The sequence below is a fragment of the Dioscorea cayenensis genome, chromosome 6, assembly GCF_009730915.1.
Source record: "Dioscorea cayenensis subsp. rotundata cultivar TDr96_F1 chromosome 6, TDr96_F1_v2_PseudoChromosome.rev07_lg8_w22 25.fasta, whole genome shotgun sequence".
NCBI classification, from domain to species: Eukaryota; Viridiplantae; Streptophyta; class Magnoliopsida; order Dioscoreales; family Dioscoreaceae; genus Dioscorea; species Dioscorea cayenensis.
Window position 1 is genome coordinate 21,376,462 of NC_052476.1, and position 24,689 is coordinate 21,401,150.

The 24,689-nt window shown below is 37.1% G+C and overlaps 6 protein-coding genes across 6 annotated transcripts in view; 3 read left to right on the top strand and 3 right to left on the bottom strand.

Moving 5' to 3' along the window:
* Positions 1–546: 546 nt before the first annotated feature.
* On the bottom strand, positions 547–8,924 carry LOC120262908 (DEAD-box ATP-dependent RNA helicase 40-like). Its single transcript, XM_039270817.1, has 8 exons — positions 8,778–8,924; positions 6,152–7,572; positions 5,450–5,668; positions 4,710–4,778; positions 3,890–4,159; positions 3,095–3,445; positions 2,326–2,603; positions 547–1,997 (listed from the first exon to the last, which is right to left on the bottom strand). The coding sequence occupies exons 2-8, from the start codon at positions 7,385–7,387 to the stop codon at positions 884–886; spliced, it is 3,537 nt and encodes a 1,178-aa protein (XP_039126751.1). The 5' UTR covers positions 7,388–7,572; positions 8,778–8,924; the 3' UTR covers positions 547–883.
* Positions 8,925–10,038: 1,114 nt separating this feature from the next.
* Positions 10,039–13,423, top strand: LOC120262977 (solute carrier family 25 member 44-like). Its single transcript, XM_039270902.1, has 6 exons — positions 10,039–10,245; positions 11,329–11,710; positions 12,312–12,508; positions 12,634–12,775; positions 12,900–13,059; positions 13,144–13,423. Exons 1-6 carry the CDS (start codon positions 10,178–10,180, stop codon positions 13,170–13,172), a joined length of 978 nt encoding a protein of 325 aa, XP_039126836.1. The 5' UTR covers positions 10,039–10,177; the 3' UTR covers positions 13,173–13,423.
* Positions 13,424–13,872: 449 nt separating this feature from the next.
* On the top strand, positions 13,873–16,953 carry LOC120263971 (ADP-ribosylation factor-like). Its single transcript, XM_039271952.1, has 7 exons — positions 13,873–13,946; positions 14,525–14,680; positions 15,503–15,573; positions 16,167–16,286; positions 16,367–16,485; positions 16,570–16,651; positions 16,730–16,953. Exons 2-7 carry the CDS (start codon positions 14,533–14,535, stop codon positions 16,733–16,735), a joined length of 546 nt encoding a protein of 181 aa, XP_039127886.1. The 5' UTR covers positions 13,873–13,946; positions 14,525–14,532; the 3' UTR covers positions 16,736–16,953.
* A 533-nt stretch (positions 16,954–17,486) lies between these two features.
* LOC120263807 (stress-response A/B barrel domain-containing protein HS1) lies at positions 17,487–18,443 on the bottom strand. Its single transcript, XM_039271788.1, has 2 exons — positions 18,266–18,443; positions 17,487–17,826 (listed from the first exon to the last, which is right to left on the bottom strand). The coding sequence occupies exons 1-2, from the start codon at positions 18,403–18,405 to the stop codon at positions 17,640–17,642; spliced, it is 327 nt and encodes a 108-aa protein (XP_039127722.1). The 5' UTR covers positions 18,406–18,443; the 3' UTR covers positions 17,487–17,639.
* A 389-nt stretch (positions 18,444–18,832) lies between these two features.
* LOC120263806 (30S ribosomal protein S1, chloroplastic-like) lies at positions 18,833–21,541 on the top strand. The gene is given in 8 exon segments (XM_039271787.1): positions 18,833–19,188; positions 19,190–19,258; positions 19,688–19,963; positions 20,129–20,209; positions 20,472–20,753; positions 20,846–20,956; positions 21,033–21,119; positions 21,307–21,541. Coding segments are annotated over 8 exon segments (1,104 nt in total). The 5' UTR covers positions 18,833–19,002; the 3' UTR covers positions 21,319–21,541.
* Positions 21,542–21,794: 253 nt separating this feature from the next.
* The window catches only part of LOC120263398 (nuclear export mediator factor NEMF-like), a 42,111-nt gene continuing 39,216 nt past the window's right edge, over positions 21,795–24,689 (bottom strand). The window contains 5 exon segments of the mRNA XM_039271284.1: positions 21,795–22,146; positions 22,343–22,726; positions 23,197–23,275; positions 23,370–24,293; positions 24,413–24,518. Of these exon segments, the coding sequence (XP_039127218.1) occupies positions 21,956–22,146; positions 22,343–22,726; positions 23,197–23,275; positions 23,370–24,293; positions 24,413–24,518 (1,684 nt within the window). The 3' untranslated portion in view covers positions 21,795–21,955.

Genomic DNA, 24,689 nt, shown 5'->3' on the forward strand with positions numbered 1-24,689 from the left:
CACATGTTAGTGCACTCAAAACATGGTTGAAACTAAAGTGATGGAAAGATTTGGCTTCTCTCTTTTCTTTTCTTTTTCCATATTGCTGAGATTGATGCAATTGTTTAGTATATATACATACAAAACATGATGCCAGAAGAGATAATGTCTATATATATATATATATGTATAATATATTCAAGATCAGACTGAAAAGGCAGAAGACAAGGTGGTGACTTGGGAATTAATATTCCCTTTCCAAAATTATAATTTTGAATTTTTACATTAAGAATTTCATGGCTACTTATCTTTTAGTTTTATTATTTAAAAAAAAAATGTTTGTTTAAGATATAAAAGTACTAATTTTCTGTGATTAGAAAGTTTTCTATGTACAGATAACATGAACATTCCATAGTTTTCTAAGTCTAGATGCATATTTATTTTTAGAAAAAGATGCATTTTTATTTTTAATGTAAATCCTAAATTTTCACACAGAGAAATGAGTACAATGAACAAATCAACTCACAATATTCTTCAAAATATATTCTTTAAAAATTTAACAACATCTAAAATAAAAATGAAAACAACAAGGCTCTACTTCTTCAATGAACACTCAAAGCAACAATCTGTTGAACATAAAACTCTTCAGTTATCAGTTGGATAAACAAAAATCACATTAGAACCAACCAAGAATATTTCATCATGCCCTGCAGCCTGCAGCCATTAAATTTGTATCATTTTTGTCTAAATACTGAATGCCATATCAGATCCTAAAGAGCACTGCATTCAATCTCCCTCCAAAAAGCATTAGAAAGAAAGATCATCATCCTCCAGAGCAGTTCTAAGTACTAGCACTCTACAAAACATGCCAATAAACGACTAGAGCCTCATGAGATTCTTTGGTTTACAGATTGCCCAAAGGATGATGTTCAAGAAGGTCAGCACCAGCCTCAGGAAGACTCGTCTTCGCACTCTCAGGAATTGACAAATTATCGGTGATCTCATTGCTGGGGAAGGAGGCTCTGTCTTGGCCAGGGGACATTGGTGACATTTGGTCTGCGTCGAACCCAGACACAACTGCAGGAGGGGGCTCATATACAGGTGCAGGCTGAGGGGCATCAAAGCCGGACGGCGCTGGAGCTTCATGTCCAGAAGGAGGCATCAGAGGGACATCAAACATAGATGGCCTTCTTCGTGGCCTGTCGTACCTGCCATTGCTTCTGCTTCGACTTCGGCTCCTGCTGCGACTCCTGCTCCTGCTCCTGCTGCCTGACCAGCTCCGGCTCCTGCTGCGACTCCGGCTATAGCTTCTACTTCTGCTGCTCCTGCTGGAACTCCTGCTTCGGTCATGACCCCATGTCCGAACCCTCTCGGGACTTGGGCTGTACTTCCTGTCCCGGTTCCTATCACCTATCACTCTGCGGCTGTCATAAAAACTTCGCCCATCAGACCCGGTATGCCGATCAGGAAGACCACGACCCTGTCGACCGCGACCTCCAGGCCCACCTGGGCCTCCAAACCCGCGACCTCTGCCTCCACGCCCACCAAACTCATTTCGGGTTCCACCACGACCACCAAAGCTGCTACTACTACCACCACCACGACTGTTAAAGCCACCACCTGTGCCGGCACTGTCCCTCATGCCACGTCCAGCTCCTGAATCCCATCTGCCTCCTCCATCCCTCATGCCACGTCCAGCTCCAGAGTCAAACCTTCCACCTCCGTCCCTCATGCCACGACCAGCTCCAGAGTCCCACCTGCTTCCACCACCAGATTCCCAGCGGCTCTCCCCACGGCCCCTAGGATTAACAGGCGCAGCACGTTCTGCCATCTCCCGGATCGCTGGTGGCACAAACTGGTTTGCACCCTCAAGAACTTTTACAAGATCAGCTGCGTACTTCCAGTCCTGGTCGGAAAAGAATGTATAGGCTATACCCATAGCTCCGGCTCTCCCAGTTCGTCCAATCCGATGGACGTAATCCTCTATGCCTGTGGGGAAATCATAGTTGATCACCACCCTGGAACATGACAAACAAGTAAGATATGGTGCCAGCATAATTGAATATGATGAATTATAAGAGTGACTACTAACAAACAATAATGTGGGTTATGCCCCTTCAAAAGGTAGTGCAATGGAAGCTGCCAACTGCAATTGGTTGAGGGGAATAATTCAAGATGTAATATTTTGAAAATTGAACATCAGTTGGAATTAGAACAAATAGATCATCTACTCCAAAAAATTGAAAGTAAAGAGAAAACTTCAAATAGACAAAACTCGGCGAAAAGTTGGAACATTCAATGACCTATAAGTGTATGAGTTCACAAGATGATATAAGAAAAACACACCTGATATCTTTAATGTCAAGACCCCGGGCAGCAACATCTGTTGCTACTAAAATTGGAGCCCTGCCACTGCGGAAATGACCTAAAACTCGATCCCGTTCATCTTGAGACTTATCACCATGAATTGCAGCAGCACCAAAGGTGCGCCCTATGCTGTGAGCCAGCTGATCACAAAGCCTCTTTGTTGAACAGAAAATGATAGTCTTTGATCCACGTTCTTGGGATCTAAGAATCTGCTCCAGTCGTCTTTGCCTCTCCATAAGGGGCACAACTTCCACATACTGCATGCCAAAGCCAAAATACAATAAAATAAAGGTTGAGCTAAAATGAAGAACAAAAAAAAGGAAAATCAGGAAAGAAAAAGGGGCCAAATAACAATGGGAAATGCAATTTCATCAGAGCTAAGGACTACGGAATCTCTAAACAAACAGTTTCAACTATTCTTGATTTGGACATAAACCACTAATAACCAAAGCAAGAGTTTCTGTGAAACAACACTGAAAAAATGGAACATTAAGAAATGTGTGGTATGAAGGAGAACTGGTGTATACATTAAAAGCTGATTCAAGAAAAAAAAAGTTATACAGACTTGCAAAGACTTTGCTGCCAACAACTGGAATTTCTGGGTGAAGGCTAAATCATGTAACTTATATATAAAGTCATATAATTCATGTCCTTCAGTAGATTTCAAACAGAAAAATTGAAACATAAATGCTTAGCCAAATTTCTGAAAACAAAAAATAAATCAGAAACCTTGAGTTCTTATAGTCACCTGTGTAATAGATTTGTTTGCAACAAGCTCATTGACACGGCCAATGTTGACCTGGACAGGATTCACCAGCAGATCCGCAGCTATTTTTCTGACCTCCTTGGGCCAAGTTGCAGTGTACATGAGTGTTTGCCTTCGCGGAGGAATTTGATCTACAATCTTGCGGATCTGAGGTTCAAAACCCATGTCAAGCATGCGATCGGCTTCATCTAGTACAAGGAGAGAAACTTGATGGAAGCTGATCTTCTTCATCTCCAGGAAGTCATTGAGTCGACCAGGAGTTGCAACGATGATATCAGCACCTCGTTCAATTTCTCTGAGCTGAGGGCCCTTTGGCAATCCTCCATAAAGACACTGATGAATACAGATCAATTAGGAAATGTTATCCCGACATACAAGCAATGCTAACAGGAATGAGCTTCAATCAATCATCAAGGCAAAGAATAATTCCACAGAAATTAAAATTTAATTTTCAATTTTTCATAATAGTAAGATAAGAAACTAAAAGAATTCAAAGCACATTTATAAAAATTGGATCCCAGTAAATGTAACATTTATCCGGAAGACGAGCATATTACACAACAATAGGCAAAAAGGCAGCATATGAATTCAAACGCTAATGAATGCTAAAAATGGTTTAATATTCTTTTACAATTCGTCCTTGTCCATTCCTTTTCCAGAGACCATGGTGATAAATACTAAGGTATAAGCCACCATAACATGCACTATAGATTCAAACAGCAAGAAAGTTTCGTTGATGACAGATGATTGCATGTATAAACAAAGCAAATAACTTACTGTGCAAGAAACCCGCAACGAGCGACCAAACTTAATTGCTTCATCTTGTATTTGTGTAGCCAGTTCCCTTGTTGGAGCCAAAACCAAAACTGTTGGGCCATCTTGAGGATTGTTCCGACAACGTCTAAGATGGATAAATGCAGGAATAAGATATCCCAGTGTCTTCCCTGAACCTGTTTTGGCAATGGCCACTATATCTCTATTTTGCATTGCTATGGGCCATGACTGCGCCTGTATTGGTGTAGGGGACTTGAACCCGGCAAAATGCATCTGCAAATAAAAATAAATAAATAAATGAAAATAGCACCATCTCGATAAAGTGAACTAAAAAGATGAACACATTTTTTTCATAAGATCATGAAAAAGAAAAATCATTCAATCAAGTTAGGATATGAAACTACAAAAAAAAAACCCTATGTGAATACAGTTGCTTACTTAAGCAACTCAAGGCAGCAAAAAGGGCATTCCAGACTGAGTGGCAGGTTCAAGAATCAAGAAGCCCCAGCCACATCATCTGATTTGGAAGATGGCACCTACTCGAGACTTGCCCGCAGGAAAGGCTCCAACAATATGATTGCAGCCCCCAACGACAGAGCAGTTGAAGTGTAATTGGTATATATAGCCGAACAGCATACGACATATGCCTCTCTAAGAAGCAAATATCGCATCTGAGATAAGGATGACAGTAAATAGAAGATAATCAAGCGGCCAGCAAACCTGATCTATATGGGCTTCCGCAACAGCAGACAGAAAATAAAAAGGAGAATGTGTTCACCAGCAGTACAGGTATATAACTAAATAGGAATGATAATTGACTTGCCTCTTTGAGAATCTCTGGAGGTAAACCAGCAGCCTCAAATGTCATAAACGGATCAGGAACATTGTCACCCTGGTAAAACCATATAAGAATCACCACTAAGTATATAGATACATCAATGAAAGATGTAGATAATAATGATATAACTAATAAAGTAAACACAAAAACAAGCATGCCAAAACGCATATGCAAAATCTTGATTAAACACTAAGCCATGATTCTGTCAAAAACGCAGATCAATAAAAACTGATTACAAGCATGCCTATAAGAAACTACTCGAAAGAATCTTCATGGAGTCATGCGAGATGCACCAAAATCATAAAACAGACTCATAAAAGGTAACTCATCATCAATCAATTCATGTGGGCGAACTATATCCAAGCCTTCTCTCTCCGAGATTGCATTGATAATTGACACTCACCCAGATTTGATATCTTATCAGTCAAGTTTTCCATCAAGAGAAAAGTTCATTGGCATCACATACTTTCCTGAATTTATTTACAGAACCAAATTAAAAAAGTGCTAAGCTGAGTACAAATTATTTTTTCCCCATTAAACTTGTGCATCTGAAACCTCCAATTTGGAATAAAATTAGATTTCAATAAAATGAGACTTGAAATTGCAAACTTAAATGTTTCTACTAGAGAAATAGAGACACCGGCGTATAAAAGAGAACAAAGCCATGTGTGTAAAAATGGACAGCAGTAGAAAGTTAGAAAGATAGTGAAGAAACTGTCTGATACCATTGCAGAAACTTCATGGTGCTGACGATATGCCTCAACTGAAGAGATGCTTGAAAAATCTTGCTGCCCAAGCATTCTAGGAGATGGCCTCATGGGAGATGCATTAGGAAAGGGAGGATGATTATACATGTCAGGCATTGCACGGGTTGGCAACATGTTTAATCCACCGGGATGCCCGTGCGCAGTAAATGAAGAATTATTGGCACCCATTATTGTATCCTGTAGCATATCAACAATCTTGTGAGTGGTGCTAGTAGGAAAGTAGAACCGAATGCAATGCCACACTGTGCCAATGGTAACCACACATATTCCTCACAAACTTAACCATTAGGAAGCATTTTGTTTACAATTAGAAATGGATATTTAGCATTCAACAGGAACCAAAATAATCATTTACATAATAAGGATTTCACAGAAAACATGACTCAAATTATGCTAGAAGGTATAAACCCCAGCATCCCCAATGATTTAATAGATAAACAAGGTTAAAGAATCTCAAATAATTAATAAAAAGGTGCATTTTCATCTGCTCCTCAAGACAAAAAAAAATGATAGAAAGGCCTGATCATCTATGTATATCATGAATTACTCAGTTGTGAAACCAATCGACGTTAGTCTTATGGCAACTTATACTGGAAATTGGTTGCTATGAAAATAAAATTGAATATCATTAATGAAAAAAAAAAGCAGCACAATGACTACCTGTTGCTTCTGTGGAAGAGGAAGAGCAGCAAGCTTTGGCTGATGCTGGAGCATCATTGGCCCATCATTTCTGCCAGGGTAAAAATCACCTCCTACTTTACCTTGCCTGTCTTCTTCATAGCTCATTTTCATTCCAATTGGAGGACGAATATTTCCACTTCCATGCCCCATCTGATTTACAATAGCAGGACCACCAATTTGTTGTTGATGCTGCATTTTGTCCATTCCATCCGGCTGCAAATTACCAGATGTAGCACCGGACTGAACATTGACAGAGGGCAGCCCACTGAGCTGCTGCTGTGGCTGAAATGTATGGACACCTAAATGTGGAATCTTAACCTGAGGAACACCAGGTGGGTGGTGGTTGGATGAAATAACACCAACATGATGTAAGGGTGAAGGATATCCACCTGGGTTCACCTCATGACTCCCTGTTTCTTCCTTCCTGATAAATCCAATTTGTTGAGAATGTTGATGGGTAAATTGCTGTGCTGGAGGGCACTGTCCCTGCTGGTCTGGTTGTTGCTGTCCTTGCAAATGCAGTTGTTGCCCTTGTTGATGTGTTGTGTGCTGGCTATGTGACTGTTGCTCCTGCTGGAGCATTATTTGTGAAATCTGAGACTGCTGACCATGCTGATGTGGAAGTTGTGTAACCAGAGGATCTTGGCCCTGTTGTTGAGAGATTTGCAAACCTTGTTGTCCCCCTTGTGGACGGGGGATCAACTGCCCCTGCAGGTAAGAAGCTTGAGCATATGGCATCTGCTGCAGTTGCATGTTTTGGTACTGCTGGGTCTGCTGCTGAGAGGCCGGCTGCATTTGTTGATTTTGTACTTGGATCTGCTGATACGGCATTTTCTGTGCATGCTGAAGAGACAGCTGTTGACCTGGCTGCTGAAGTAACAGCTGCTGACTGGGTTGGGCCTGCTGCATCTGTTGTCCAGGTTGCTGAAGTGCTTGCTGCCCTGGTTGCTGCATTATGACTCCATTTGCCGACAGGGAACGAGCCACAGGTAAAGGTGCCAACTTTGGAGTGTTAGAAGCAGGAGGGGGGCCAAGTGGCAATGGAGGTGCCTCACCAGCTGGTCTTTCATACTGAGTCACATTAGTTTCAGGATTCCAATAGTATAAGAGTCCAGTGGTACCATCAATGAGCCCCTTCCAGGGCTTTGGGAGAGTTGGATCCTCTGGAGCAAATCTTGGTCCCAGTGCCGACAAGGACGCATCCACTGTAGACATGATCGAGTCTTACCTTTACTCCAACGTTTGTGTGGAGGTTAGCCTTACGACAATGATAGTTCCAGAGTTAAGAAGATCCCCAATCCATAGAAGCAGAATAAAAACCACCAAAACAGCAAGGAAAATTCGAGAGTAACAAAAGCTGTGCTATGGCAAACCTTATTCCCAAATAGCCTATTTGATACCTATAGACAACAAATATAAGTAAGAAGTCAAAGAATCAAGAGACATTAAATAAAGCAACCTTAAGAGAATGAACATGAAGGCCACATGGTTCCTCATTTGCAAAAATATAAGTAAATAAATTTACAAAGAACTAAAACTTATTAACATAATGAAGAGTAACAAAACTATATTTTTCCGTTCTTTACCAATTCCGACATTCATATCCCAGCAGATCATCGAAAATAGACAGCCCCAGTGGTATAAACATAAATTATATAATATAGAGAACATTGAAGTGAACTTCGATTCTCAAAGCCATGCAAACGAATTGAGATGGTTCCATGGTTCACTAGAAACAAATTAAAAAAAAACCCACCAAAACACCATTATGAAATGCTTCCACTAGAAACTTATAATTGATAAAAGAAGCTAGCATGAATTTGCAGGAAGTATATAGTTCCATATAGAAAGAAATCATAATTAGCGAAAGATGGGAAAAGTAATGTATTCCCACTATGCTCCCTCTATTGATCTTGGACTCAAATGTCTTGCAATTTAAATGGACAAAAGAAGTGGAAAACATGAGTTATTCCAACACAAAACTCACTAAAAACAAAGTTTCCATATATACCATAAATAAAACAATGTGGCCAAATTGATTGCAGTTAGTCAATGAGCATCATTGACCTTAAAGTTTTCCGACTCATCAGGAATTTTGGAGCCATCCACCTCAACAGCCATATATTAATTGAATCTCACGATGAATAAAACAAAACCCCACTCCTTGAATCAAACACACAAACCAGAAACATTTGAATCATAGCATACTTGCAGTTACAAATCATTGTTCCTAAAACCAAGAACTATGTACATCAATACCTCGAATCAATTCCAAAATCACCTTGCAGTGAAAAACAATCCTTTGATTTCTATATTTTTCTCGTCTCTTCCCACCATACACCAATTCGCTAAAATAACTTGAGAATCATCCTTTCCAGTATTCCAACGCCTAAATCCCGATGAAAAACTTAAAAATTTCTCAACAAAAATTAAGAAAACGAAAAGAAACCGTAGTTCTTGAATTCCGAAACCCAATCAAACTCACTAGGATCATCATTATTCAGAAATCAACCAAAATCCATCAATACCTCAAAAAAAAAGGAAGAAAAACAATAAAACACTTGGAGATGATGACCAGATTCTCGATTGACAGAGAGAAAAATACCTTTTTTCCTCTTGGATAGAACGAGTGTGGCAGAGAATCGAGAGAGATGCGAAGCAAATCGCCCCACTTCGATCTCTCTGCGAAATCGAGAGAGAGTTGTGGAGTAGAAAAAATAAAAAGTAGAAAAGAAAAAAAATAAAAACCAAACCCTAGGTTTCGTTGGCTTCTTCGCTCCTTTCCACCGTGTTTGAAGGCACGTGCCGCTCATGTGCTGTTAGAGTAGGTCTACACCCTTAAAACATACCCTAAAAAGTGACCCGGCTTGCCCTAAAATATCTGTTTTTTTTTAAAAAGATTTTTTTTAGTTATTTTATCCTTTTATATTTTTTTAAAAATTATTAAAAAATAATAATTACAAGCATTACACTTCCCAGTGTGAAAAACCCCAACAGTATCAGTCTAACTGCTAAAACTTGGATTATAAAACATTCATTATTAAAGTTAGAAATAAATCAAATAAAATGAATCTAAAAGCACTAATTATGAGAGTGGGCTTACAACTCAATTCTCATATTAATCTAAATGAAGATACACAGAGAACTGTTATTACCCTTGTACTCATGCCTCTAACTATATATTGTCATATTTATTAAAAAAAATCAGTTGAACTATATTTACTTTTATTTTTCATCATTAAAAATATAGTTATAAAATATATAAGAAAAATAAACCATTTTATAAATATTAAACACAAAAGTAAATTTCATTCAATGAAAGAAATTATAATCCACTTGACTCTCACATTATTTTACATTTGAAAAAGACTTGAGTTTGAGTTTTTCAACTTAAAAAATATATGTTGGGTAAATGTGAAAGAAACAATAATTCCTTCCTCACATAAATACATGAATAAAAAGAAATTTATTCCATTAATATATATATATATAAGTTATTATTTTGCCAACAGCTCTCGGGTCAATTGGCACCGGATCCTTTGCGTAGGGCTTTTGTCTTGGGTAGAGTGTGGCTCCCCAAATTCGATTTTTGCCCCAACGCAATGTGAGGGTATTGTGACGTAGAGTGTGACTCCCCTCCACGTGTTTGCCCATTTATTAGGCGTTTGTCGCCTTTTTAAAAAACAAAATCATTTTCATATAAAAGTTAATAGTGGACATAAAAAGAAAATAATGAAATATTATTTTTTTTAAAAAGAAAAAAGAAAAAGAAAAATGTCACGTGTCAATCTTAGAGCCGCCACGTGATATTTTCTCTTTTTATTCAAACACGAATAAAGGGAAGCTTCTCAAGTGGTCGTCTTCTTGTTTCCTATTTGGACTTTGGCTCCCTCCCTGCTTCTCCGGAGCACTCTCTCTTGCCTGAAACGCGAGCGGAATCGAGAATCAAGGAAAGCATTTGCTTCTCTCATCTTCTTCTCGGGGTTTGGAACTGGAGGGAAGGCTATGGCAGCGGAAACGGAGGTCTCTACTGCCGATTTGGCCCTTTCGGAGACCAATATCAACTGGGAAAGGTTCTTTGCTCTGCTCTTTGTTGTTTTTAATAGATTTATTATAATGTTTTTATATATATATATATATATATTCTGGTGTTATGTGATGCGGGTTTCGTTTCATGATCAGATATGTAGCTGGTTTCCATAAATTTGGTAGCTTTTTCCCCAAATTTCTGGGAAGATCCTTTTTTTTTCCGCTGAGTTTTCTAATTAGCTATTGTATTTTGATTGTTAGTTGCTTCTGCTTGTTTAGTTGTGTAATCTTTTTAAGTAAATTTAGTAGCAAATGCTGCTGCTGCTGCTGCTGCTGTTGTTGTTGGGTTTTTATTTTAATCTCAGTTTCTTAATTTCTTGCAGTATTGGTTTTTTGGTGTACTTGTTATACTAGATAAGGAACTAAGTTGTTTGTTTCATGTTAGTTAGGACTAGTGGTTATGGTGATATGAAGATGGTGACATTGGATATAATGGCGTTAACCGGGGCCTTGAAATTGAAGTATTTAGGCTTCAATATGCAATGACATGCTTGGACATTGCTTAGCACTTATAAGAACTTTTAGCTTTTAACTAGATGCGTGTACGCAGCACACACACCTTTCCATGGACTTGTGCCATATCAAACAATTTTATAGGTCGACGTATAAGCAAGTTATGCTTTATAGATATTTATCATGTTAATCCTGAAAAATATCCGATATAATGACCTGTGTTTATCATATTAACTTATTGACATATTTATAAGATCCTCTTTAGGGTATTTTTAGTTATTTGTTAAGTGAAATTTGGTGGTGGGGAGAACATTATGTTTGAAATCATCACACTCAGCAATTAATTAGGATGTTGCTCTTTTAAATGAAGAAGTTTTATGGCGTTGTTTCTGTTGTCAATGATTTAGTTTTATGAGGATTCAAATATGGAATGTAGACACACAAGTTTAACTATGTAATTGTCCTTCTCCTATTTGCTAAATAAGTTTCAAATTAGGTAAGGCCCTGTTTATGGTTTAATTGAAATGATGATCAAATTTGTGAATGAGTTGTTATGTTCTCATATGTATTGTTGCTTGGAGAGGCTGACTAGGTTTCATGGTGCCGATGTTAAGGTTGGACAAGACAAGGTTTCATGCCATTGGAGCAATATTATTTACAGTACAATTAGGCCTATTGCATCCAATAGCTGTAGTAAAGACCAGGATGCAAGTGGCTGAAGGTGAAATGGCTCGCATGCATGGATTCTCAGTATTTAAAAATATATTGAGGAATAATGGACTCGCTGGCATTTTCAGAGGTTTTGGTACCTCTTCTATTGGTGCCTTACCTGGTAGGGTATTAGCCTTGACATCTCTTGAAGTTTCAAAGGAGAAGATGCTGAAATCTATTGAAGATTTGGATATGCCAGACGCAACACGTATTGCTGTCGCTAACGGCACGGCTGGGTTATTCTCAAATTTAGTTTCTTCTGCATACTTTGTACCCTTAGAAGTGGTAAGATGTTATTCTTATTGGCCTTTTGTCTTATATTTTCTTGTTTATGATTTTTTTCCCTTTCTCTTTATTTAAAATGAATTAGTATCTCTGGTTATAATCACCTGAAAGTTGACTACATTTAGGTTTACAATTTGTCTTATATTCTGCTAAGCAAGTGGTATTGTCTTTCTGGCAGAATTTTAATAACTTCAATACTATCTGCAATTCTTCTCACAAAGAACTTTTAAATTGCCTTCATCATCCTTATGCTGAGTTTTCACTCCCATGTTATGCTATGTTTTCTTGGTGCAAATCAAGAGCCTTTTTCTTCAATCTTGGATAGTTGGAACATTTAATTTTAAAGCTATGTCTCCCCATTATGGTCTAGGAATACAATGTCCTTGCAAGCATCATAATTTTGTGTCCATCTCAGGCATTATATTCCAATTAGTCCTATTTTGATAGTTAATTTGATAGGTACACAATAGCAGTATATCGCATCCTTGGAGATTGTTGCTAGATTATTGCGTCATAAGCTTTATATACAATCAGAAACATTCATAACTATGCCTTCATCTTGTCATGCTCTTTTACTTTAAAAGATTAAACTCTTTAACAGATTTGCCAGAGACTGATGGTTCAAGGTCTACCTGGAATTACTACATATAATGGTCCTTTTGACGTTGCTCATAAAGTACTTAAGACTGAGGGTCTGCGTGGTTTGTACAGAGGTTTCGGGCTAACAGTAGTGACCCAGTCACCTGCATCAGCACTTTGGTGGGGTGCCTATGGATCTGCACAGCATATTATTTGGAGGTTGTTGAAAATATCATGTAATGTGATATCTTCCTGAAAATAATCACACCATGTTTTTCATCAGTTTGCATATTGTAATTCAGTTATGAGACTAAGATTCTTTTGTTTTTTTCCCTCATATCTAGGAGTTTGGGCTTTGGAGATGAAATAGAGAGGAAGCCATCTCACCTAGAACTAGTTACAGTTCAAGCAACGGCAGGAACAATTGCGGGCGCATGCTCTTCTATCATAACTACCCCATTAGATACCATTAAAACACGACTTCAGGCGAGCTTACTTCTCTATTCAAATAATCTATAGAGATTATGATGGCTCTAACTTGAAGTGTTAATATATTTTCAGTATCATTTATGTTTTTATTTTCTGGTATAAAGCTAGTGTAATTTTACAGGTCATGGATGATTATGGCACTGGAAGGCCATCAGTCTGGAAGACGACAAAGGTACTTCTTCAAGAAGACGGTTGGAGAGGCTTCTATAGAGGTTTCGGTCCCCGCTTTCTCAACATGTCACTCTGGGGCACTTCGATGATTGTAACATATGAACTGATAAGTGAGCCTCAGATTCTTTTCTCAGTTGCATTCAAATTGTCAATTACTACATTCAATCTGATATCATTTCTTATCAACTCCGCAGAGCGCTTATCGTTGAAACGTGAGCAATAATAGCTTGACGCGCACATGTGATCGGCGATAACACATTGCCTTAGTATTTTGAGGAGGCACAGTTGGTTTCGCTCGATCAAGACGGCCGGTTTTTCCATTGGATTAAAGATTTAACATGAATTCTTCGGCAAACTTATTATAGTTTTATTGTTTTCCGATTGTACCATTAACCGAGCCGAATGTGTTGTAGACATTGCTTTTTGAGCTTGGAACTGAAGTCTTTGATTCATTGTAATACAAAAATTTTGCTGAAGATTAGAATTTTTCAGCTGGTTAATGCCTTGACAGTGGATTGTAAATTCATGTGAAATTCATTATAAAGCTTAATTGAGCTAACCAAATAAAATTCAAAAACCTAATTGATTAATCTTACTTATTCATAAAAAATAAATCGAAATCATTTTAAGCTGCATAATTAAAAAAAAAAAGTAAATTTTCAATTCATACCAAAAGGAAAATAGCTAAAAATAACTAAAATCTTTCTCAGGAATAACCGGCCAGTATCTGACTGCCACGTGTCAGCTTCCCCAACAACCGGTCTGATGGGCCATCCAGAAATGGAGGCCCATACCTTAAGCCAGCGAAGCAATGGCCCAATTCACTAACGAGATCTTAACGGCGATCTCCGTTTACTTTAACGTCCGTTAAGTTCTCCTCAATATATATATATATATATATATCCATTAACACCCGCCTAAATTTTGCATTTTGTTTCCATATTTGTCTCTGTGGTCGCCCAGATCGGCCCGCTCGGATCCGCATTTCTCCCTCCCCGTAAGCGTGATCTTCTTCTTAATTTTCATTCTTTGATTGTATTATGATTGGATCTGTGCTTGATTTGGATTCCTTGATCCGTCGCTGTGTTTTCTCGAACAAAAATCGTTGAATTTGGTGTAGAAATGGTTGCTGATCCTGTAGTTTTTGTTGGGGTTCTCGATTTATTTGGGTTTTATTTGTATGATTATGTGATTTGGGGTTGGAATTATGTGTAATTTTCTCCTTTTGAAATCGATCTTCGTCTTTGGTTTACTGGTTTTTGAATTTGAGGCTTTCTTCTTTGATTTTTTGTTTAGATCTTTAGTTTAGCGGAAATTTGGGAGCTTATTGTGTTCAATTTCAACCAGGCTTTAATTTTCAAGATTCACTATGGGGAAATTAGGAGCTTATCATGTTAAAAAATAAGATTTTTTTTTTTTTTTTTTGCAAATGATGCATGTATGCATGTATGCATGTACATATAAGTGAATTTGTGTTAAATGATCTATAAACTAGTATGAGTTTTATGTTTGATCAATTATGTGATTGCAATTGTAATCATCGGTAGTTTTGTTATGTTTATTGTTATTGTTTAGGTGTGAAGATGGGGCTGTCTTTTACTAAGCTTTTCAGCCGGCTCTTTGCCAAGAAGGAGATGCGTATTCTCATGGTTGGTCTTGACGCTGCGGGTAAGACCACTATTTTGTATAAGTTGAAGCTGGGAGAGATTGTGACTACCATCCCTACCATTGGTATGTATGACCACGCATCGTTGCTTGGTTATCATTTGTATGTTTTATATTCTTTTTATGGTATAGCTATTATAACATTAAAATTTCTTTGGATTGTTTCATTAGATAATTTTTTTAGGGTTTGGCTGCTGTAGAGTGGTTTTGAAATGACTCTTCATTGTTTGTGGTCGTCTGTTTTAAAGAATGGTGGTCAGATGAGAGTTTTAGCCATCACATTGTCAATGACATCATTCTACATGAGTGAATTTTGGTAGCTAATTTTTTTTTTTTGTAACTAATTTTTCATTTCATCACATCTATGGTAGCATTGGAAGTAATTATGTCGTTATTAGTGAAAGTCAATACAGATGTATTGCCTACTCCTGGAACAAATTATTATTTAGAGGAATGCTTTGTAAAATGCCTGTGAGCATGGTGCGGCTGCTACTGAGATACTACACAACTGGATAGCTTACACCCTTTTCTATTGACAGATTAATAAACACTATATAATTTTTTATAGATTATAACTTCAATCAGGGCAGTTGTAAAAGAAGGCAAAGCGATCAATAATTTATTTTCCTGTTTGCAAGAGTGGGAATTTTTGCTATTCAGTTAAGCTCTTGAAAACTAACTTTAAAGTTACTAATCTGCTCAAATAATGACATGCTAACCACTTTCTAGCAAATGCCTTTTCTTCTACGTGATGTGATGTGATGTTGAAGAATTTGTTAGGTGGGATTTCTTTCATTGTGTAACAATTCAACTATCGAGGTCCATATGTATTTACTAAATTCTTTCTTTTACGATAGTGATGTTAGTTGATTTCACATGTATGTATAGGTTTTAACGTGGAGACTGTGGAATATAAGAATATCAGCTTCACTGTGTGGGATGTCGGGGGTCAAGACAAGGTAGGTTCATGCATGTTGGATTTTCATATTGATTTCCTTTTCCTTTATGTTACATTTTTCTTATCTTACATGTTTATTGTTATGCAATTGGTCACAATCTTAGAAAGTGTCTGCAATCATATTGGTTGAACAATTGCTTTAAGGTTATTTAGTCTATTGGCCTGAATGGACTATCTATACAAATATTTCCGTTTATAATATTTGTAATATTAGGGTATCCTGAATTAAGAAAAACTATCAGAGCCAATCTTTGGTGGTATTGAGGAATCTCAAACAATTCCTGCTATAGCGACTATTGCTAGTCTTCCAATTTTCATTGTACCATTCTTCATCTTAAATCTTCTTATATGCTAGTTGGATTTTCTCATGGCATTTACTGGTTCACATTGACCGTTTAATCTATGCTTAGACATTATTTCCGTTTGCAAGCATTACAATTAATCAACTTAAGTTCAACACCTCATGCTGTTACTCAGGTGATGCCCGAGGCTACTATAACTATGTGAATTGTTCATAAATGACTTAAAAGCATTTTTATGGCCTGCTTGAGTGTAGCATTGATGGCATATATTTTACCTGTGTTCTTCCTACAGATCCGGCCTCTCTGGAGACATTACTTCCAGAACACCCAAGGCCTAATCTTTGTGGTCGACAGCAATGACCGTGATCGTGTTGTTGAAGCAAGGGATGAACTTCACAGGATGCTGAATGAGGTAAACCTTTTAATCCATAAATCAAAACCTGCTTTATGAGGTTACTTCCTGTGTTATGAGTGATAAATTATGTTGGTTAGGATGAGTTGAGAGATGCCGTGCTTCTTGTGTTTGCAAACAAACAAGATCTTCCTAATGCCATGAATGCTGCTGAGATTACAGACAAGCTCGGCCTGCACTCTCTTCGCCAGCGCCACTGGTAAGATAACACATTGTCTCTTCATTTTTATTTTCATACCAAAACATGGCACCAAAAACTAATCCGGCAATTTGGCGCATCCAGGTACATTCAGAGCACTTGTGCCACTTCTGGAGAAGGATTGTATGAGGGCTTGGATTGGCTTTCAAACAACATTGCAAACAAGGTTTGATTTCAAAGCATTGTTGCTTGAATCACTGATCTTTGAATCTTGATCCTGCTTCTGTTTTTTTCCTCCCTGCAGGCATAATTTGTTGCAGGCGGAATCTTCGGTCATTTGAGGTGTTGTTATCTTTGCTAAGTTCTATTGTTGTTTCTTTTATACAGAATTCAGCATCTCCATTGCTGTCTAGATCTTTCAGAACATCTGGTTATCTCTGTTTTATGATGTTGATTTTTTAATGTACAAGCATGATGAGGTTCCTTTCCCTATTTCTTATTATTGAAAATGTCCATCTCTTGTGAGTATTTGAGTGTTGTATTTCTGGTAACGATCAAAATATTGTATATCTTATTTTTCACTATTTCACTGTGTATAAAAACAGTAATACTATGTATCAAAATATTATATATCGTAACTTTGAACAATCAATATCCGTAGATTTCTAAGAATGTCCTTAGCAAATTTGTCCCCATATATGTATATATATATTTGCTAACATATTTTAAATTGTTATCTTTTTATTTTAGTGCAATTTTATTTATTTCCTAGATAAAATTGTAGATCTGTTATTTTGGAGAAAATTAGGATTAAAACTTAAATTCAAATTTAAAACTTTATAATATAATAATCCCAGTTGAATGACGACCTTGTTACTTTTTAATCATACAACCAGACCAAGACCCACCAACCAGCCCATTAATGAATCATCAATAAAAATCCATCTATTGAAAAAAAATATATATACAATAATTAAAAGGGAAAATTCTCTATAAAAAGAACAAAAAATTGTGTGGATATAAAAAATTCAATGAGCAATGTTTTAAGCCATTCATTCCTCTAATTAAAAAAAAAGTTTTTATTAATAAAACATAATAATAATAATAATAAGATAATAAAACCTCACATTGTTCACAAATGTCAATGAGATATGAATCCATTGACTTATTAAACAAAGAAACAAACAAACATTTAAGTTGGATGGATTAGATAATTAATTGACAGGGGTTGGCTTGTAATCCACAACAATGTACTTATCCAGTGCTTTAAGGAACTCATTTGCAAATTGAACATGAGCAGGATGAACCACATACTCTGCAATCCCTTCTGTGCTTTCAAAGCTTGATTCAAACACATGTGTGAACCCTTGATGCAGCCCTTCTATGCTCACATCCCTCCCCCTTCATCAATCATCATCATTATTATTTATTGTTTTTTTTTTAAATAAATTAATAAATTAAGAGGAAATTAATGATAAAAAATTAAAGGTATAAATATTACTATTTTGCGTTTCCGTCCTTTTAGTCCCTCTAATATAAAATCCATTTTTTTTTTGTCCTTGTATTTACATATTTTTATTTTTATTTTATTCTTTTAATTGACGGATCTATTTTTTTTTTTTCTCGTATTTACATATTTTCATCTTGGTCCTTCTAATTTATCAGCTGGAAGAATCAAAATAACATATCTATAGGGACTAAAAAGATAGAAATGTAAAAAATACGAGAACCAATATATTTTATATAAAATCATAAAATAGAACGATAATTTTGATATTTTGACCAAAATTAAAATAAATAAATAAATAAGATAAAAGAGAGAGTAAACAAAACAACCAACCAGTGGAAAGCCTTCATGGGTTCAATGATGGAGACAAGATTGGCGTAGCCTTTGATTAACTCCTCCACATGCTCCGCTGATACTTCATCTTTGAACTTCGCCAGCAGCACGTGCTTCACCACACCCTTCTTCTCCTCCATCTCTCTCTCTTTTTCTTTCTTTGTGGTTCTCTTCTCTATTTATTGGATTATTTATATATATAGGTGAACAAGAAGATGGTAGTCGAGCACCGCCCGGTGTGATTACCGCCTCAACCCTCCCTCTGTTTATAATTTTTTTTAAAATTATTTAATTTTGGTTTAATATTATTTTTATAATTAAATTTTAATTTGTTTCAAAATACTCACTAAAATCAGGACACTCAATAGATTAGCACTTCATTAATTAATATAGAGATCATAAATTTTTTTGACTGTATTGAATAGGTATTTTCTGATCTTAATATCAATTAATAAAAATATTATTTCACTGGATGATGATCTATTTCTGAAATGATTAATAATTTTAATAAATATTTTTAAATAAATTAAAATTTAATGATAAAAATAATATTTGGACTAAAATTTAGTAATTTATCAAAAAATAAAAAATAATAAATAACCAGCGATAATAACACAAAGGCCCGGGCCGGTGAACTTACCTATTGGGTTGGAGACTTGGAGTACCGGCTGGTATGCTTACCGCTGTAGGTGTTGCGATATCTTTGTGTGTGTTTGCGCGGCGTCTCTGCTCCGACGATGGCGGGATTCTTGGGTCTCAAGTTCCCATCTTTGTTCGCCAAGCCGGCTTCTTTGAGCTCTTTGGCTGGTGTTGTTGCTGCGGCGGTGCCGATATCTAATGCGCAGACTAGGGAGCGGCTGCGGATGAAGCAGATCTTCCAGGAAGCTCGTGAGCGATGTCGTAATGATCCTTTGGATGGCGTCCCGTTTCACTCTTGATGAATTTCATGATGCTCTTGACCAGTGTGATTTTGGCTTTCCGGTTGGATCTAAGGTGGGGTGGGTAGTGCCTCTTTGTCTTTGTTTTTTTGATCTTTTTAGCCTGTGATTTGTGGAGCTAGGGTTTCTTTTTCTAGTACTTTTCATTGTAGTATGATTTACTGAATAAGAAAAAAGAAATTTTGCATTCGCTTCTTAGCCTTTCTTTTCTTCCATTTTCGATGAATACAATAACACCATTGAAGATTCTAATTTTGTGGTGCCTTTGCCTTTGCCTTTGATGATGAATCATATGATGGAAAAATTGCAGCTTTCTTGATATTTTTCTTTTTCAAATACCATCAAATCATCGACAAAAATTTAAATTTGTCATTTGTCATTTGTCACTTGTCATTTGATTTTTATCTCCATTATACTATTTATGCTCTGATTTTATCTAGTTTTGCAAAAATTGACAAGGTATTGAATGAACTTGTTTTTCCAGATTAAAGGGACTGTCTTCATGACAGATGACAATGGTGCCCATGTTGACATCTTTGGAAAATCATCTGCATACTTACCTCTCCATGAAGCATGCCTTTATAAAGTAAAGCATGTTGCAGAGGCTGGTATACATCCAGGCTCACAAGAAGAGTTCATTGTGGTTGGTGAGAATGCTGAAGATGATTGTTTGGTTTTGAGCTTAAGGTCAATCCAATGGGATCTTGCATGGGAAAGGTGCAGGCAGCTTCAGCTTGAAGATGCTCCAATCAAGGGTAAGGTGTGAGCCGGCTTCTTCTCTCCTTCATGAATAGAACTTGATTATCTGTCGAATTTCCTATTGATTCACTAATGTGTAGAAGGTCTGGTAAATCTAGATTAACTTGCAGATCATCATCTACTCATCTTGTCATTAGATGTTACTTCTCAACTTTGTGAAACACAGGTCATTGGAGGAAATAAAGGAGGTGTTGTTGTTATTGTGGAAGGTCTTCATGGCTTCATACCATTTTCACAGATCACAATGGTAAGGTTTTCAAACTGTATTCTGTCTGTTATAACCTATAAGTTTGATTGTTACTGCAAGATCCTTTTTATCATTGATGGTTAATTTTACAAGGTTAGACTGTGAGTGAATTCAATAGGTTTTCATGTGTGTCCTTCCTAGATTGTTATCTGAGAGCCTTTCCTGCTTCCAAACAAATAATTTTTCTCTGAATGGCTTGAATTGAATACAAGACATCAATAAAGCTTCTCATTCAATCTGAGTTTTACTAGTTTGTTGCTAGAAAGCATCTGCAGAAGAACTGATGAACAAGGAATTGCTTCTGAAATTCATGGAAGTAGATCAAGAACAATCTAAACTTGTCCTCAGTAATTGCAAGGCCATAGCTTCCAGTCAGGTGCAATATGGAATTGGATCCGTTGTCACAGGAATTATCCAAAATGTTAAGCCATATGGTGCCTTTGTTGACATCGGTGGAATCAGTGGTCTCCTCCATGTTAGCCAGATCAGCCATGATCACATCTCAGACATTTCTAAGGTTTTACAACCCGGTGACACCCTAAAGGTATCTCTGAGTTCGGCTTATTTCTATTTTGCCTATACCTGGCTATTTCTCAAAACTTATTACCATGGAAACACCTGTCTTGCATAAAAAAGGTGATGGTATTGAATCATGATCATGTAAGAAACCGACTGAGTCTTTCTACAAAAAAACTAGAACCAACACCTGGTGACATGATACGTAATCCAAAGCTCGTCTTTGAGAAGGTATCATCATCACTCTTTCCAAAGAATGCATTTTCTTCATGCCAAGGGAGTGAAAACCATCGGCTTTCTCTTGCAGGCAGACGAGATGGCTCAGTTGTTCATGCGGAGAATTGCTCAAGCAGAGGCTATGGCTCATGAAGACATGCTGAGATATCAAATCGAGGTACTCATCCACGATAAGTACTCTTGCGAATTAAGCACTAATTTGCTGACCTGCTATAGTGCTATGTGCTCTTGCCGTGCAAATAATCTTCTTGATTAATGGTTTATTATACATTTATACTCATACATTGGTTCGTTTTAATGGAATTATTTGATGGTGGGATTAACTGTGCTATTCTTGCCTGCAGGAAGTGTTATAGGGAGCTTCTGACCTCAGAGATAGCACTCCTTTGCTTCAGTTGAAGAACAGAACACACATAATAGAAATATTGTACTTGAAAGGGGGTGTAAGATGATAAGATTGAATGGAAGGGGTTTTTTTGTTATTTTATTCGATGTTTTTGTAAATTTCTTGACATCAAATGTTCAATAGCTTGTGAATAATTGAAAAGCAGTTGTTAGATTTTGCCTGCAAATCCCAACAAAGCCAATGGCATTGTTGCCTATGATTATAAAAGAATCAATTTGAAGTTTCTCCACCTGCAAATCTATTAATTAAATATTTCTAGATCTCATCAACAACTCAAAATATGTCCTGAAATTTTGAGAGAAATTTAAGGGATCAAAGTAACAGTTTAGAGCAGAACCTTTAAAAGAAAAGATCTTTAATGTGCATATCGTCAATACATTTGCCACAATTCCATCAGTTTCATGGTCAATTTTCATTGCTAAAAAGCAGAAAAACAATTATACTGTGATCAAACATATTTACAGAAAAGTATAATAACCACATGAGGAATGAGCTTGCATTTGCACAGCTCGCAAAATCTTGTTGCTGTATGTAGAAAATGAGCTTTAGTATCAAAAGCCGCATTCATGACACAGCCTCGGCCTCAGTTAATTGTCCTTGCCTGATTTCTTCCCCTTCTTCTGTTTCTGCTTCAGTTGGGTGAGGCCCGGTGCTGTTATTTTCACATTGCCGATGATTGCAGCGACCAATTCGGGATCTGTACATGCTTTCATGAGCTCCTTCTCCCGATTTGTCACTTCTGGCATATGACTAAATAGATTCATCGCAGTCTTGGCAGCTGTACATATTTCAGAGAGAAGATTAGCATATTCTAGATCAGTGAAGTTAAACAAAGACGAATTGCGAAAATCCGGCAAAGCCAAATAGATGTTGCCCCTTCCCAGAATGATCAACAAATGACAAAATGCCTACAAACAAAGAACGATTTATCTTTCATTGACTTGCAAGAAAATTGTTGAAGAATATAATAATACCTTTTCCTTTCTTTGCAGTGCCTGGAGTGATTTTGACACGGTATTTGTATGTCTGCAGAGCATTATATGGACCACACACAGGAACAGCATACAGTAAAATGTCATTGGCAAGTGGATTGCCAGTCAAATAGTCTAAATCATTTAGTTTCTCCTTCTCCTCTTCACCTATCTCATTGATACCATCTTCTCCAATTGTAATTTTATCCATCTCAGCAGTTGCTTTGCCCAGCTCTGCAGCCGAAAGATCTTGAGAGACATCATTGTTGCCATGCTTATTTGTAACTGGATGGGGATGATCACTTTCAGCCATATATTCTGGACAATCGCGAGAAAGGTGGCCAACCTTTTTACACCTATAGCATATCTTCGAGTCATCTTGGGCTCCTGCCATAACCCAATATATAAATCAGAAGATAACTTTGAAACAAAATTTCCAAGAAATGGATATGACTGAAACGCAAATTATTGTCTAGTGGGTGCATATTAGATACGATAACAAAGGAAAGAGTCAGAGACAATACAATGGCAATAATAAATCTGAACAATTCATCTATTAATCAAGAACTGCCAGTAAATGGAATATTTAGCTCAGGCATCCCATATGTGATCTACTGTTCATGCATGTCACAGCCTGGTTGCTATTTAAGCAACATATGGGCAGGCATATGTTCTTAGTATGTATCTTCAAAATATTCAAACTAATGGCAAATGCCCCAAGATATGATTGCTAAGAAAAATGCTATGCATGTATGAATCGTGTAGAAAGATAACATGATAACTATGCTTCATCCTAGAGACACATTGAGAAAAAAAGGCCAGGGAACTGAAAATACAGATATTTACTGGTAGAGTACCAGTTATTGATTTGCTTGATCCACCAAGGACTTCACTTTGCCCTTGCTCCTTTTCCATTTTGACAGTTTTTCCAGCAGACTGTGAGCCATTAAAAGTTTTCATTAGGAATATATACAACAGAAAGATGCCAGACGAAAATTAAACTTCACAAAACACAAAATGTTTATCTTACAGCTAGCAACGCCATGCGAATTTTCCTTTCTTCTTCGTCCTGTTCAGCGTACTTCTCTTTTATCTTCTTAAGCTTGCTCTTTTGCCCCCGAGTAATCTTTGAACTTGCAGGCTTCTGATTTTCATTGACATCTGTTCTAACAGATGGTTTGTTATGTTCCTTTTCATTATCATCATTTCCAGTACCATTTTTCTGGTCCTTTTTCGATTTCCGTCTTTCAGCCTTTGAAATGTAAGGCTTTTCTCGCATTGTACCTTTATTCCCTTCAAGATTAGGGTCCTCTGTAAAAGTTGGCTGTGTAGTGGTGAGTGCAGAACTTGTACTCAATAATTTAGCAGGGCCAAGGCCCAGGGCCAAGTCCATGAGAACATCAAGTTCAGATGATTTAGAAGTCACACTTCTTTGGCCTGTCTCAGGTTCTAATTCGCTGTGCATGCCCTTTGAGGAATCCACTCCTTCAGTAACTTCCTCTATGAAGTCACCAGATGTTTCAAGACGAGATGGTGATACTAAAGGTGCATTAATAACTTTTGAAAGCTTTTCTTCAACTTCCAAGTGGTTCATGCTCAAGCTCGACACATGATTCAAGTCCTTATTTATCCCACCTTCACTATTGACTTCATCGCCTGAATCAGAAGCACTTGGCCCTTTATGCAATTCCCCTTCAGTTTCTTGCTGGCCTTCATCTTCACCTCTTACCCTTCTTTCATTTAGATGAGATGCCAAGGAACTCTCATCTAATCGAAATAGAATACCAAAACCCATAACAAGTGGGTGAGGAGGCAGGAAGTTCTTTTTACCACGAATCATAAAACTTCCTACTGTAAGATACTCGCCAGTGGGAGCTGTTTTACTGACTTGGTGAGGGTAGACCCACCAAGCACTGGTAACAATCTTTGAGTCCCATGCTTGGCTGTGACAAACCTGAAAAGTAAGGGCAAAAATATAATCACAGAATAATCAGGTTTTAGATATATTTATTGACCAAAAGAAAACATTTTGCCAGACTTAAAAATACAGATGAAAGAAATTATTAGACTTACAGTGAAGCATCCTGCTTGATTCAGTGTGAGAGGTGGTACTGGATTTTCAGGTTTGTGGTTCTTGATCACAGTACTGGAAGCTCCGTGCAGGTCTGCATGGATGTACCTGTTTTAAAACAACCAGAAAAAATCAGCACGGTCAATTGCCTTCCTGCTTCAGACAAAAAGTGCATAAAAAACAATATATGTAAAGAAAATCAACCATTGGCAAAAGAACATAGCAATATATTTTTAAATAATCAAATAAAATACAGATGCACCTGAGATACGCATCAAA

Bases quoted from the DNA above. Each gene is read 5' to 3' on its own strand.
- LOC120262908 (XM_039270817.1), bottom strand. From the start codon at position 7,387: ATGTCTACAGTGGATGCGTCCTTGTCGGCACTGGGACCAAGATTTGCT. The intron at 2,604-3,094 runs GTGACTATAAGA...TTTGGCATGCAG, and splicing joins CAAACAAATCTATTACACAG to TATGTGGAAGTTGTGCCCCT. The intron at 1,998-2,325 runs GTGTGTTTTTCT...GTCATGTTCCAG, and splicing joins CTTGACATTAAAGATATCAG to GGTGGTGATCAACTATGATT.
- LOC120262977 (XM_039270902.1), top strand. From the start codon at position 10,178: ATGGCAGCGGAAACGGAGGTCTCTACTGCCGATTTGGCCCTTTCGGAG. The intron at 11,711-12,311 runs GTAAGATGTTAT...ACTCTTTAACAG, and splicing joins ACTTTGTACCCTTAGAAGTG to ATTTGCCAGAGACTGATGGT. The intron at 12,509-12,633 runs GTTGTTGAAAAT...CCTCATATCTAG, and splicing joins GCACAGCATATTATTTGGAG to GAGTTTGGGCTTTGGAGATG.
- LOC120263971 (XM_039271952.1), top strand. From the start codon at position 14,533: ATGGGGCTGTCTTTTACTAAGCTTTTCAGCCGGCTCTTTGCCAAGAAG. The intron at 14,681-15,502 runs GTATGTATGACC...ATGTATGTATAG, and splicing joins GACTACCATCCCTACCATTG to GTTTTAACGTGGAGACTGTG. The intron at 16,486-16,569 runs GTAAGATAACAC...TGGCGCATCCAG, and splicing joins TCTCTTCGCCAGCGCCACTG to GTACATTCAGAGCACTTGTG.
- LOC120263807 (XM_039271788.1), bottom strand. From the start codon at position 18,405: ATGGAGGAGAAGAAGGGTGTGGTGAAGCACGTGCTGCTGGCGAAGTTC. The intron at 17,827-18,265 runs GTTGGTTGTTTT...TGATTGATGAAG, and splicing joins CCCATGAAGGCTTTCCACTG to GGGGAGGGATGTGAGCATAG.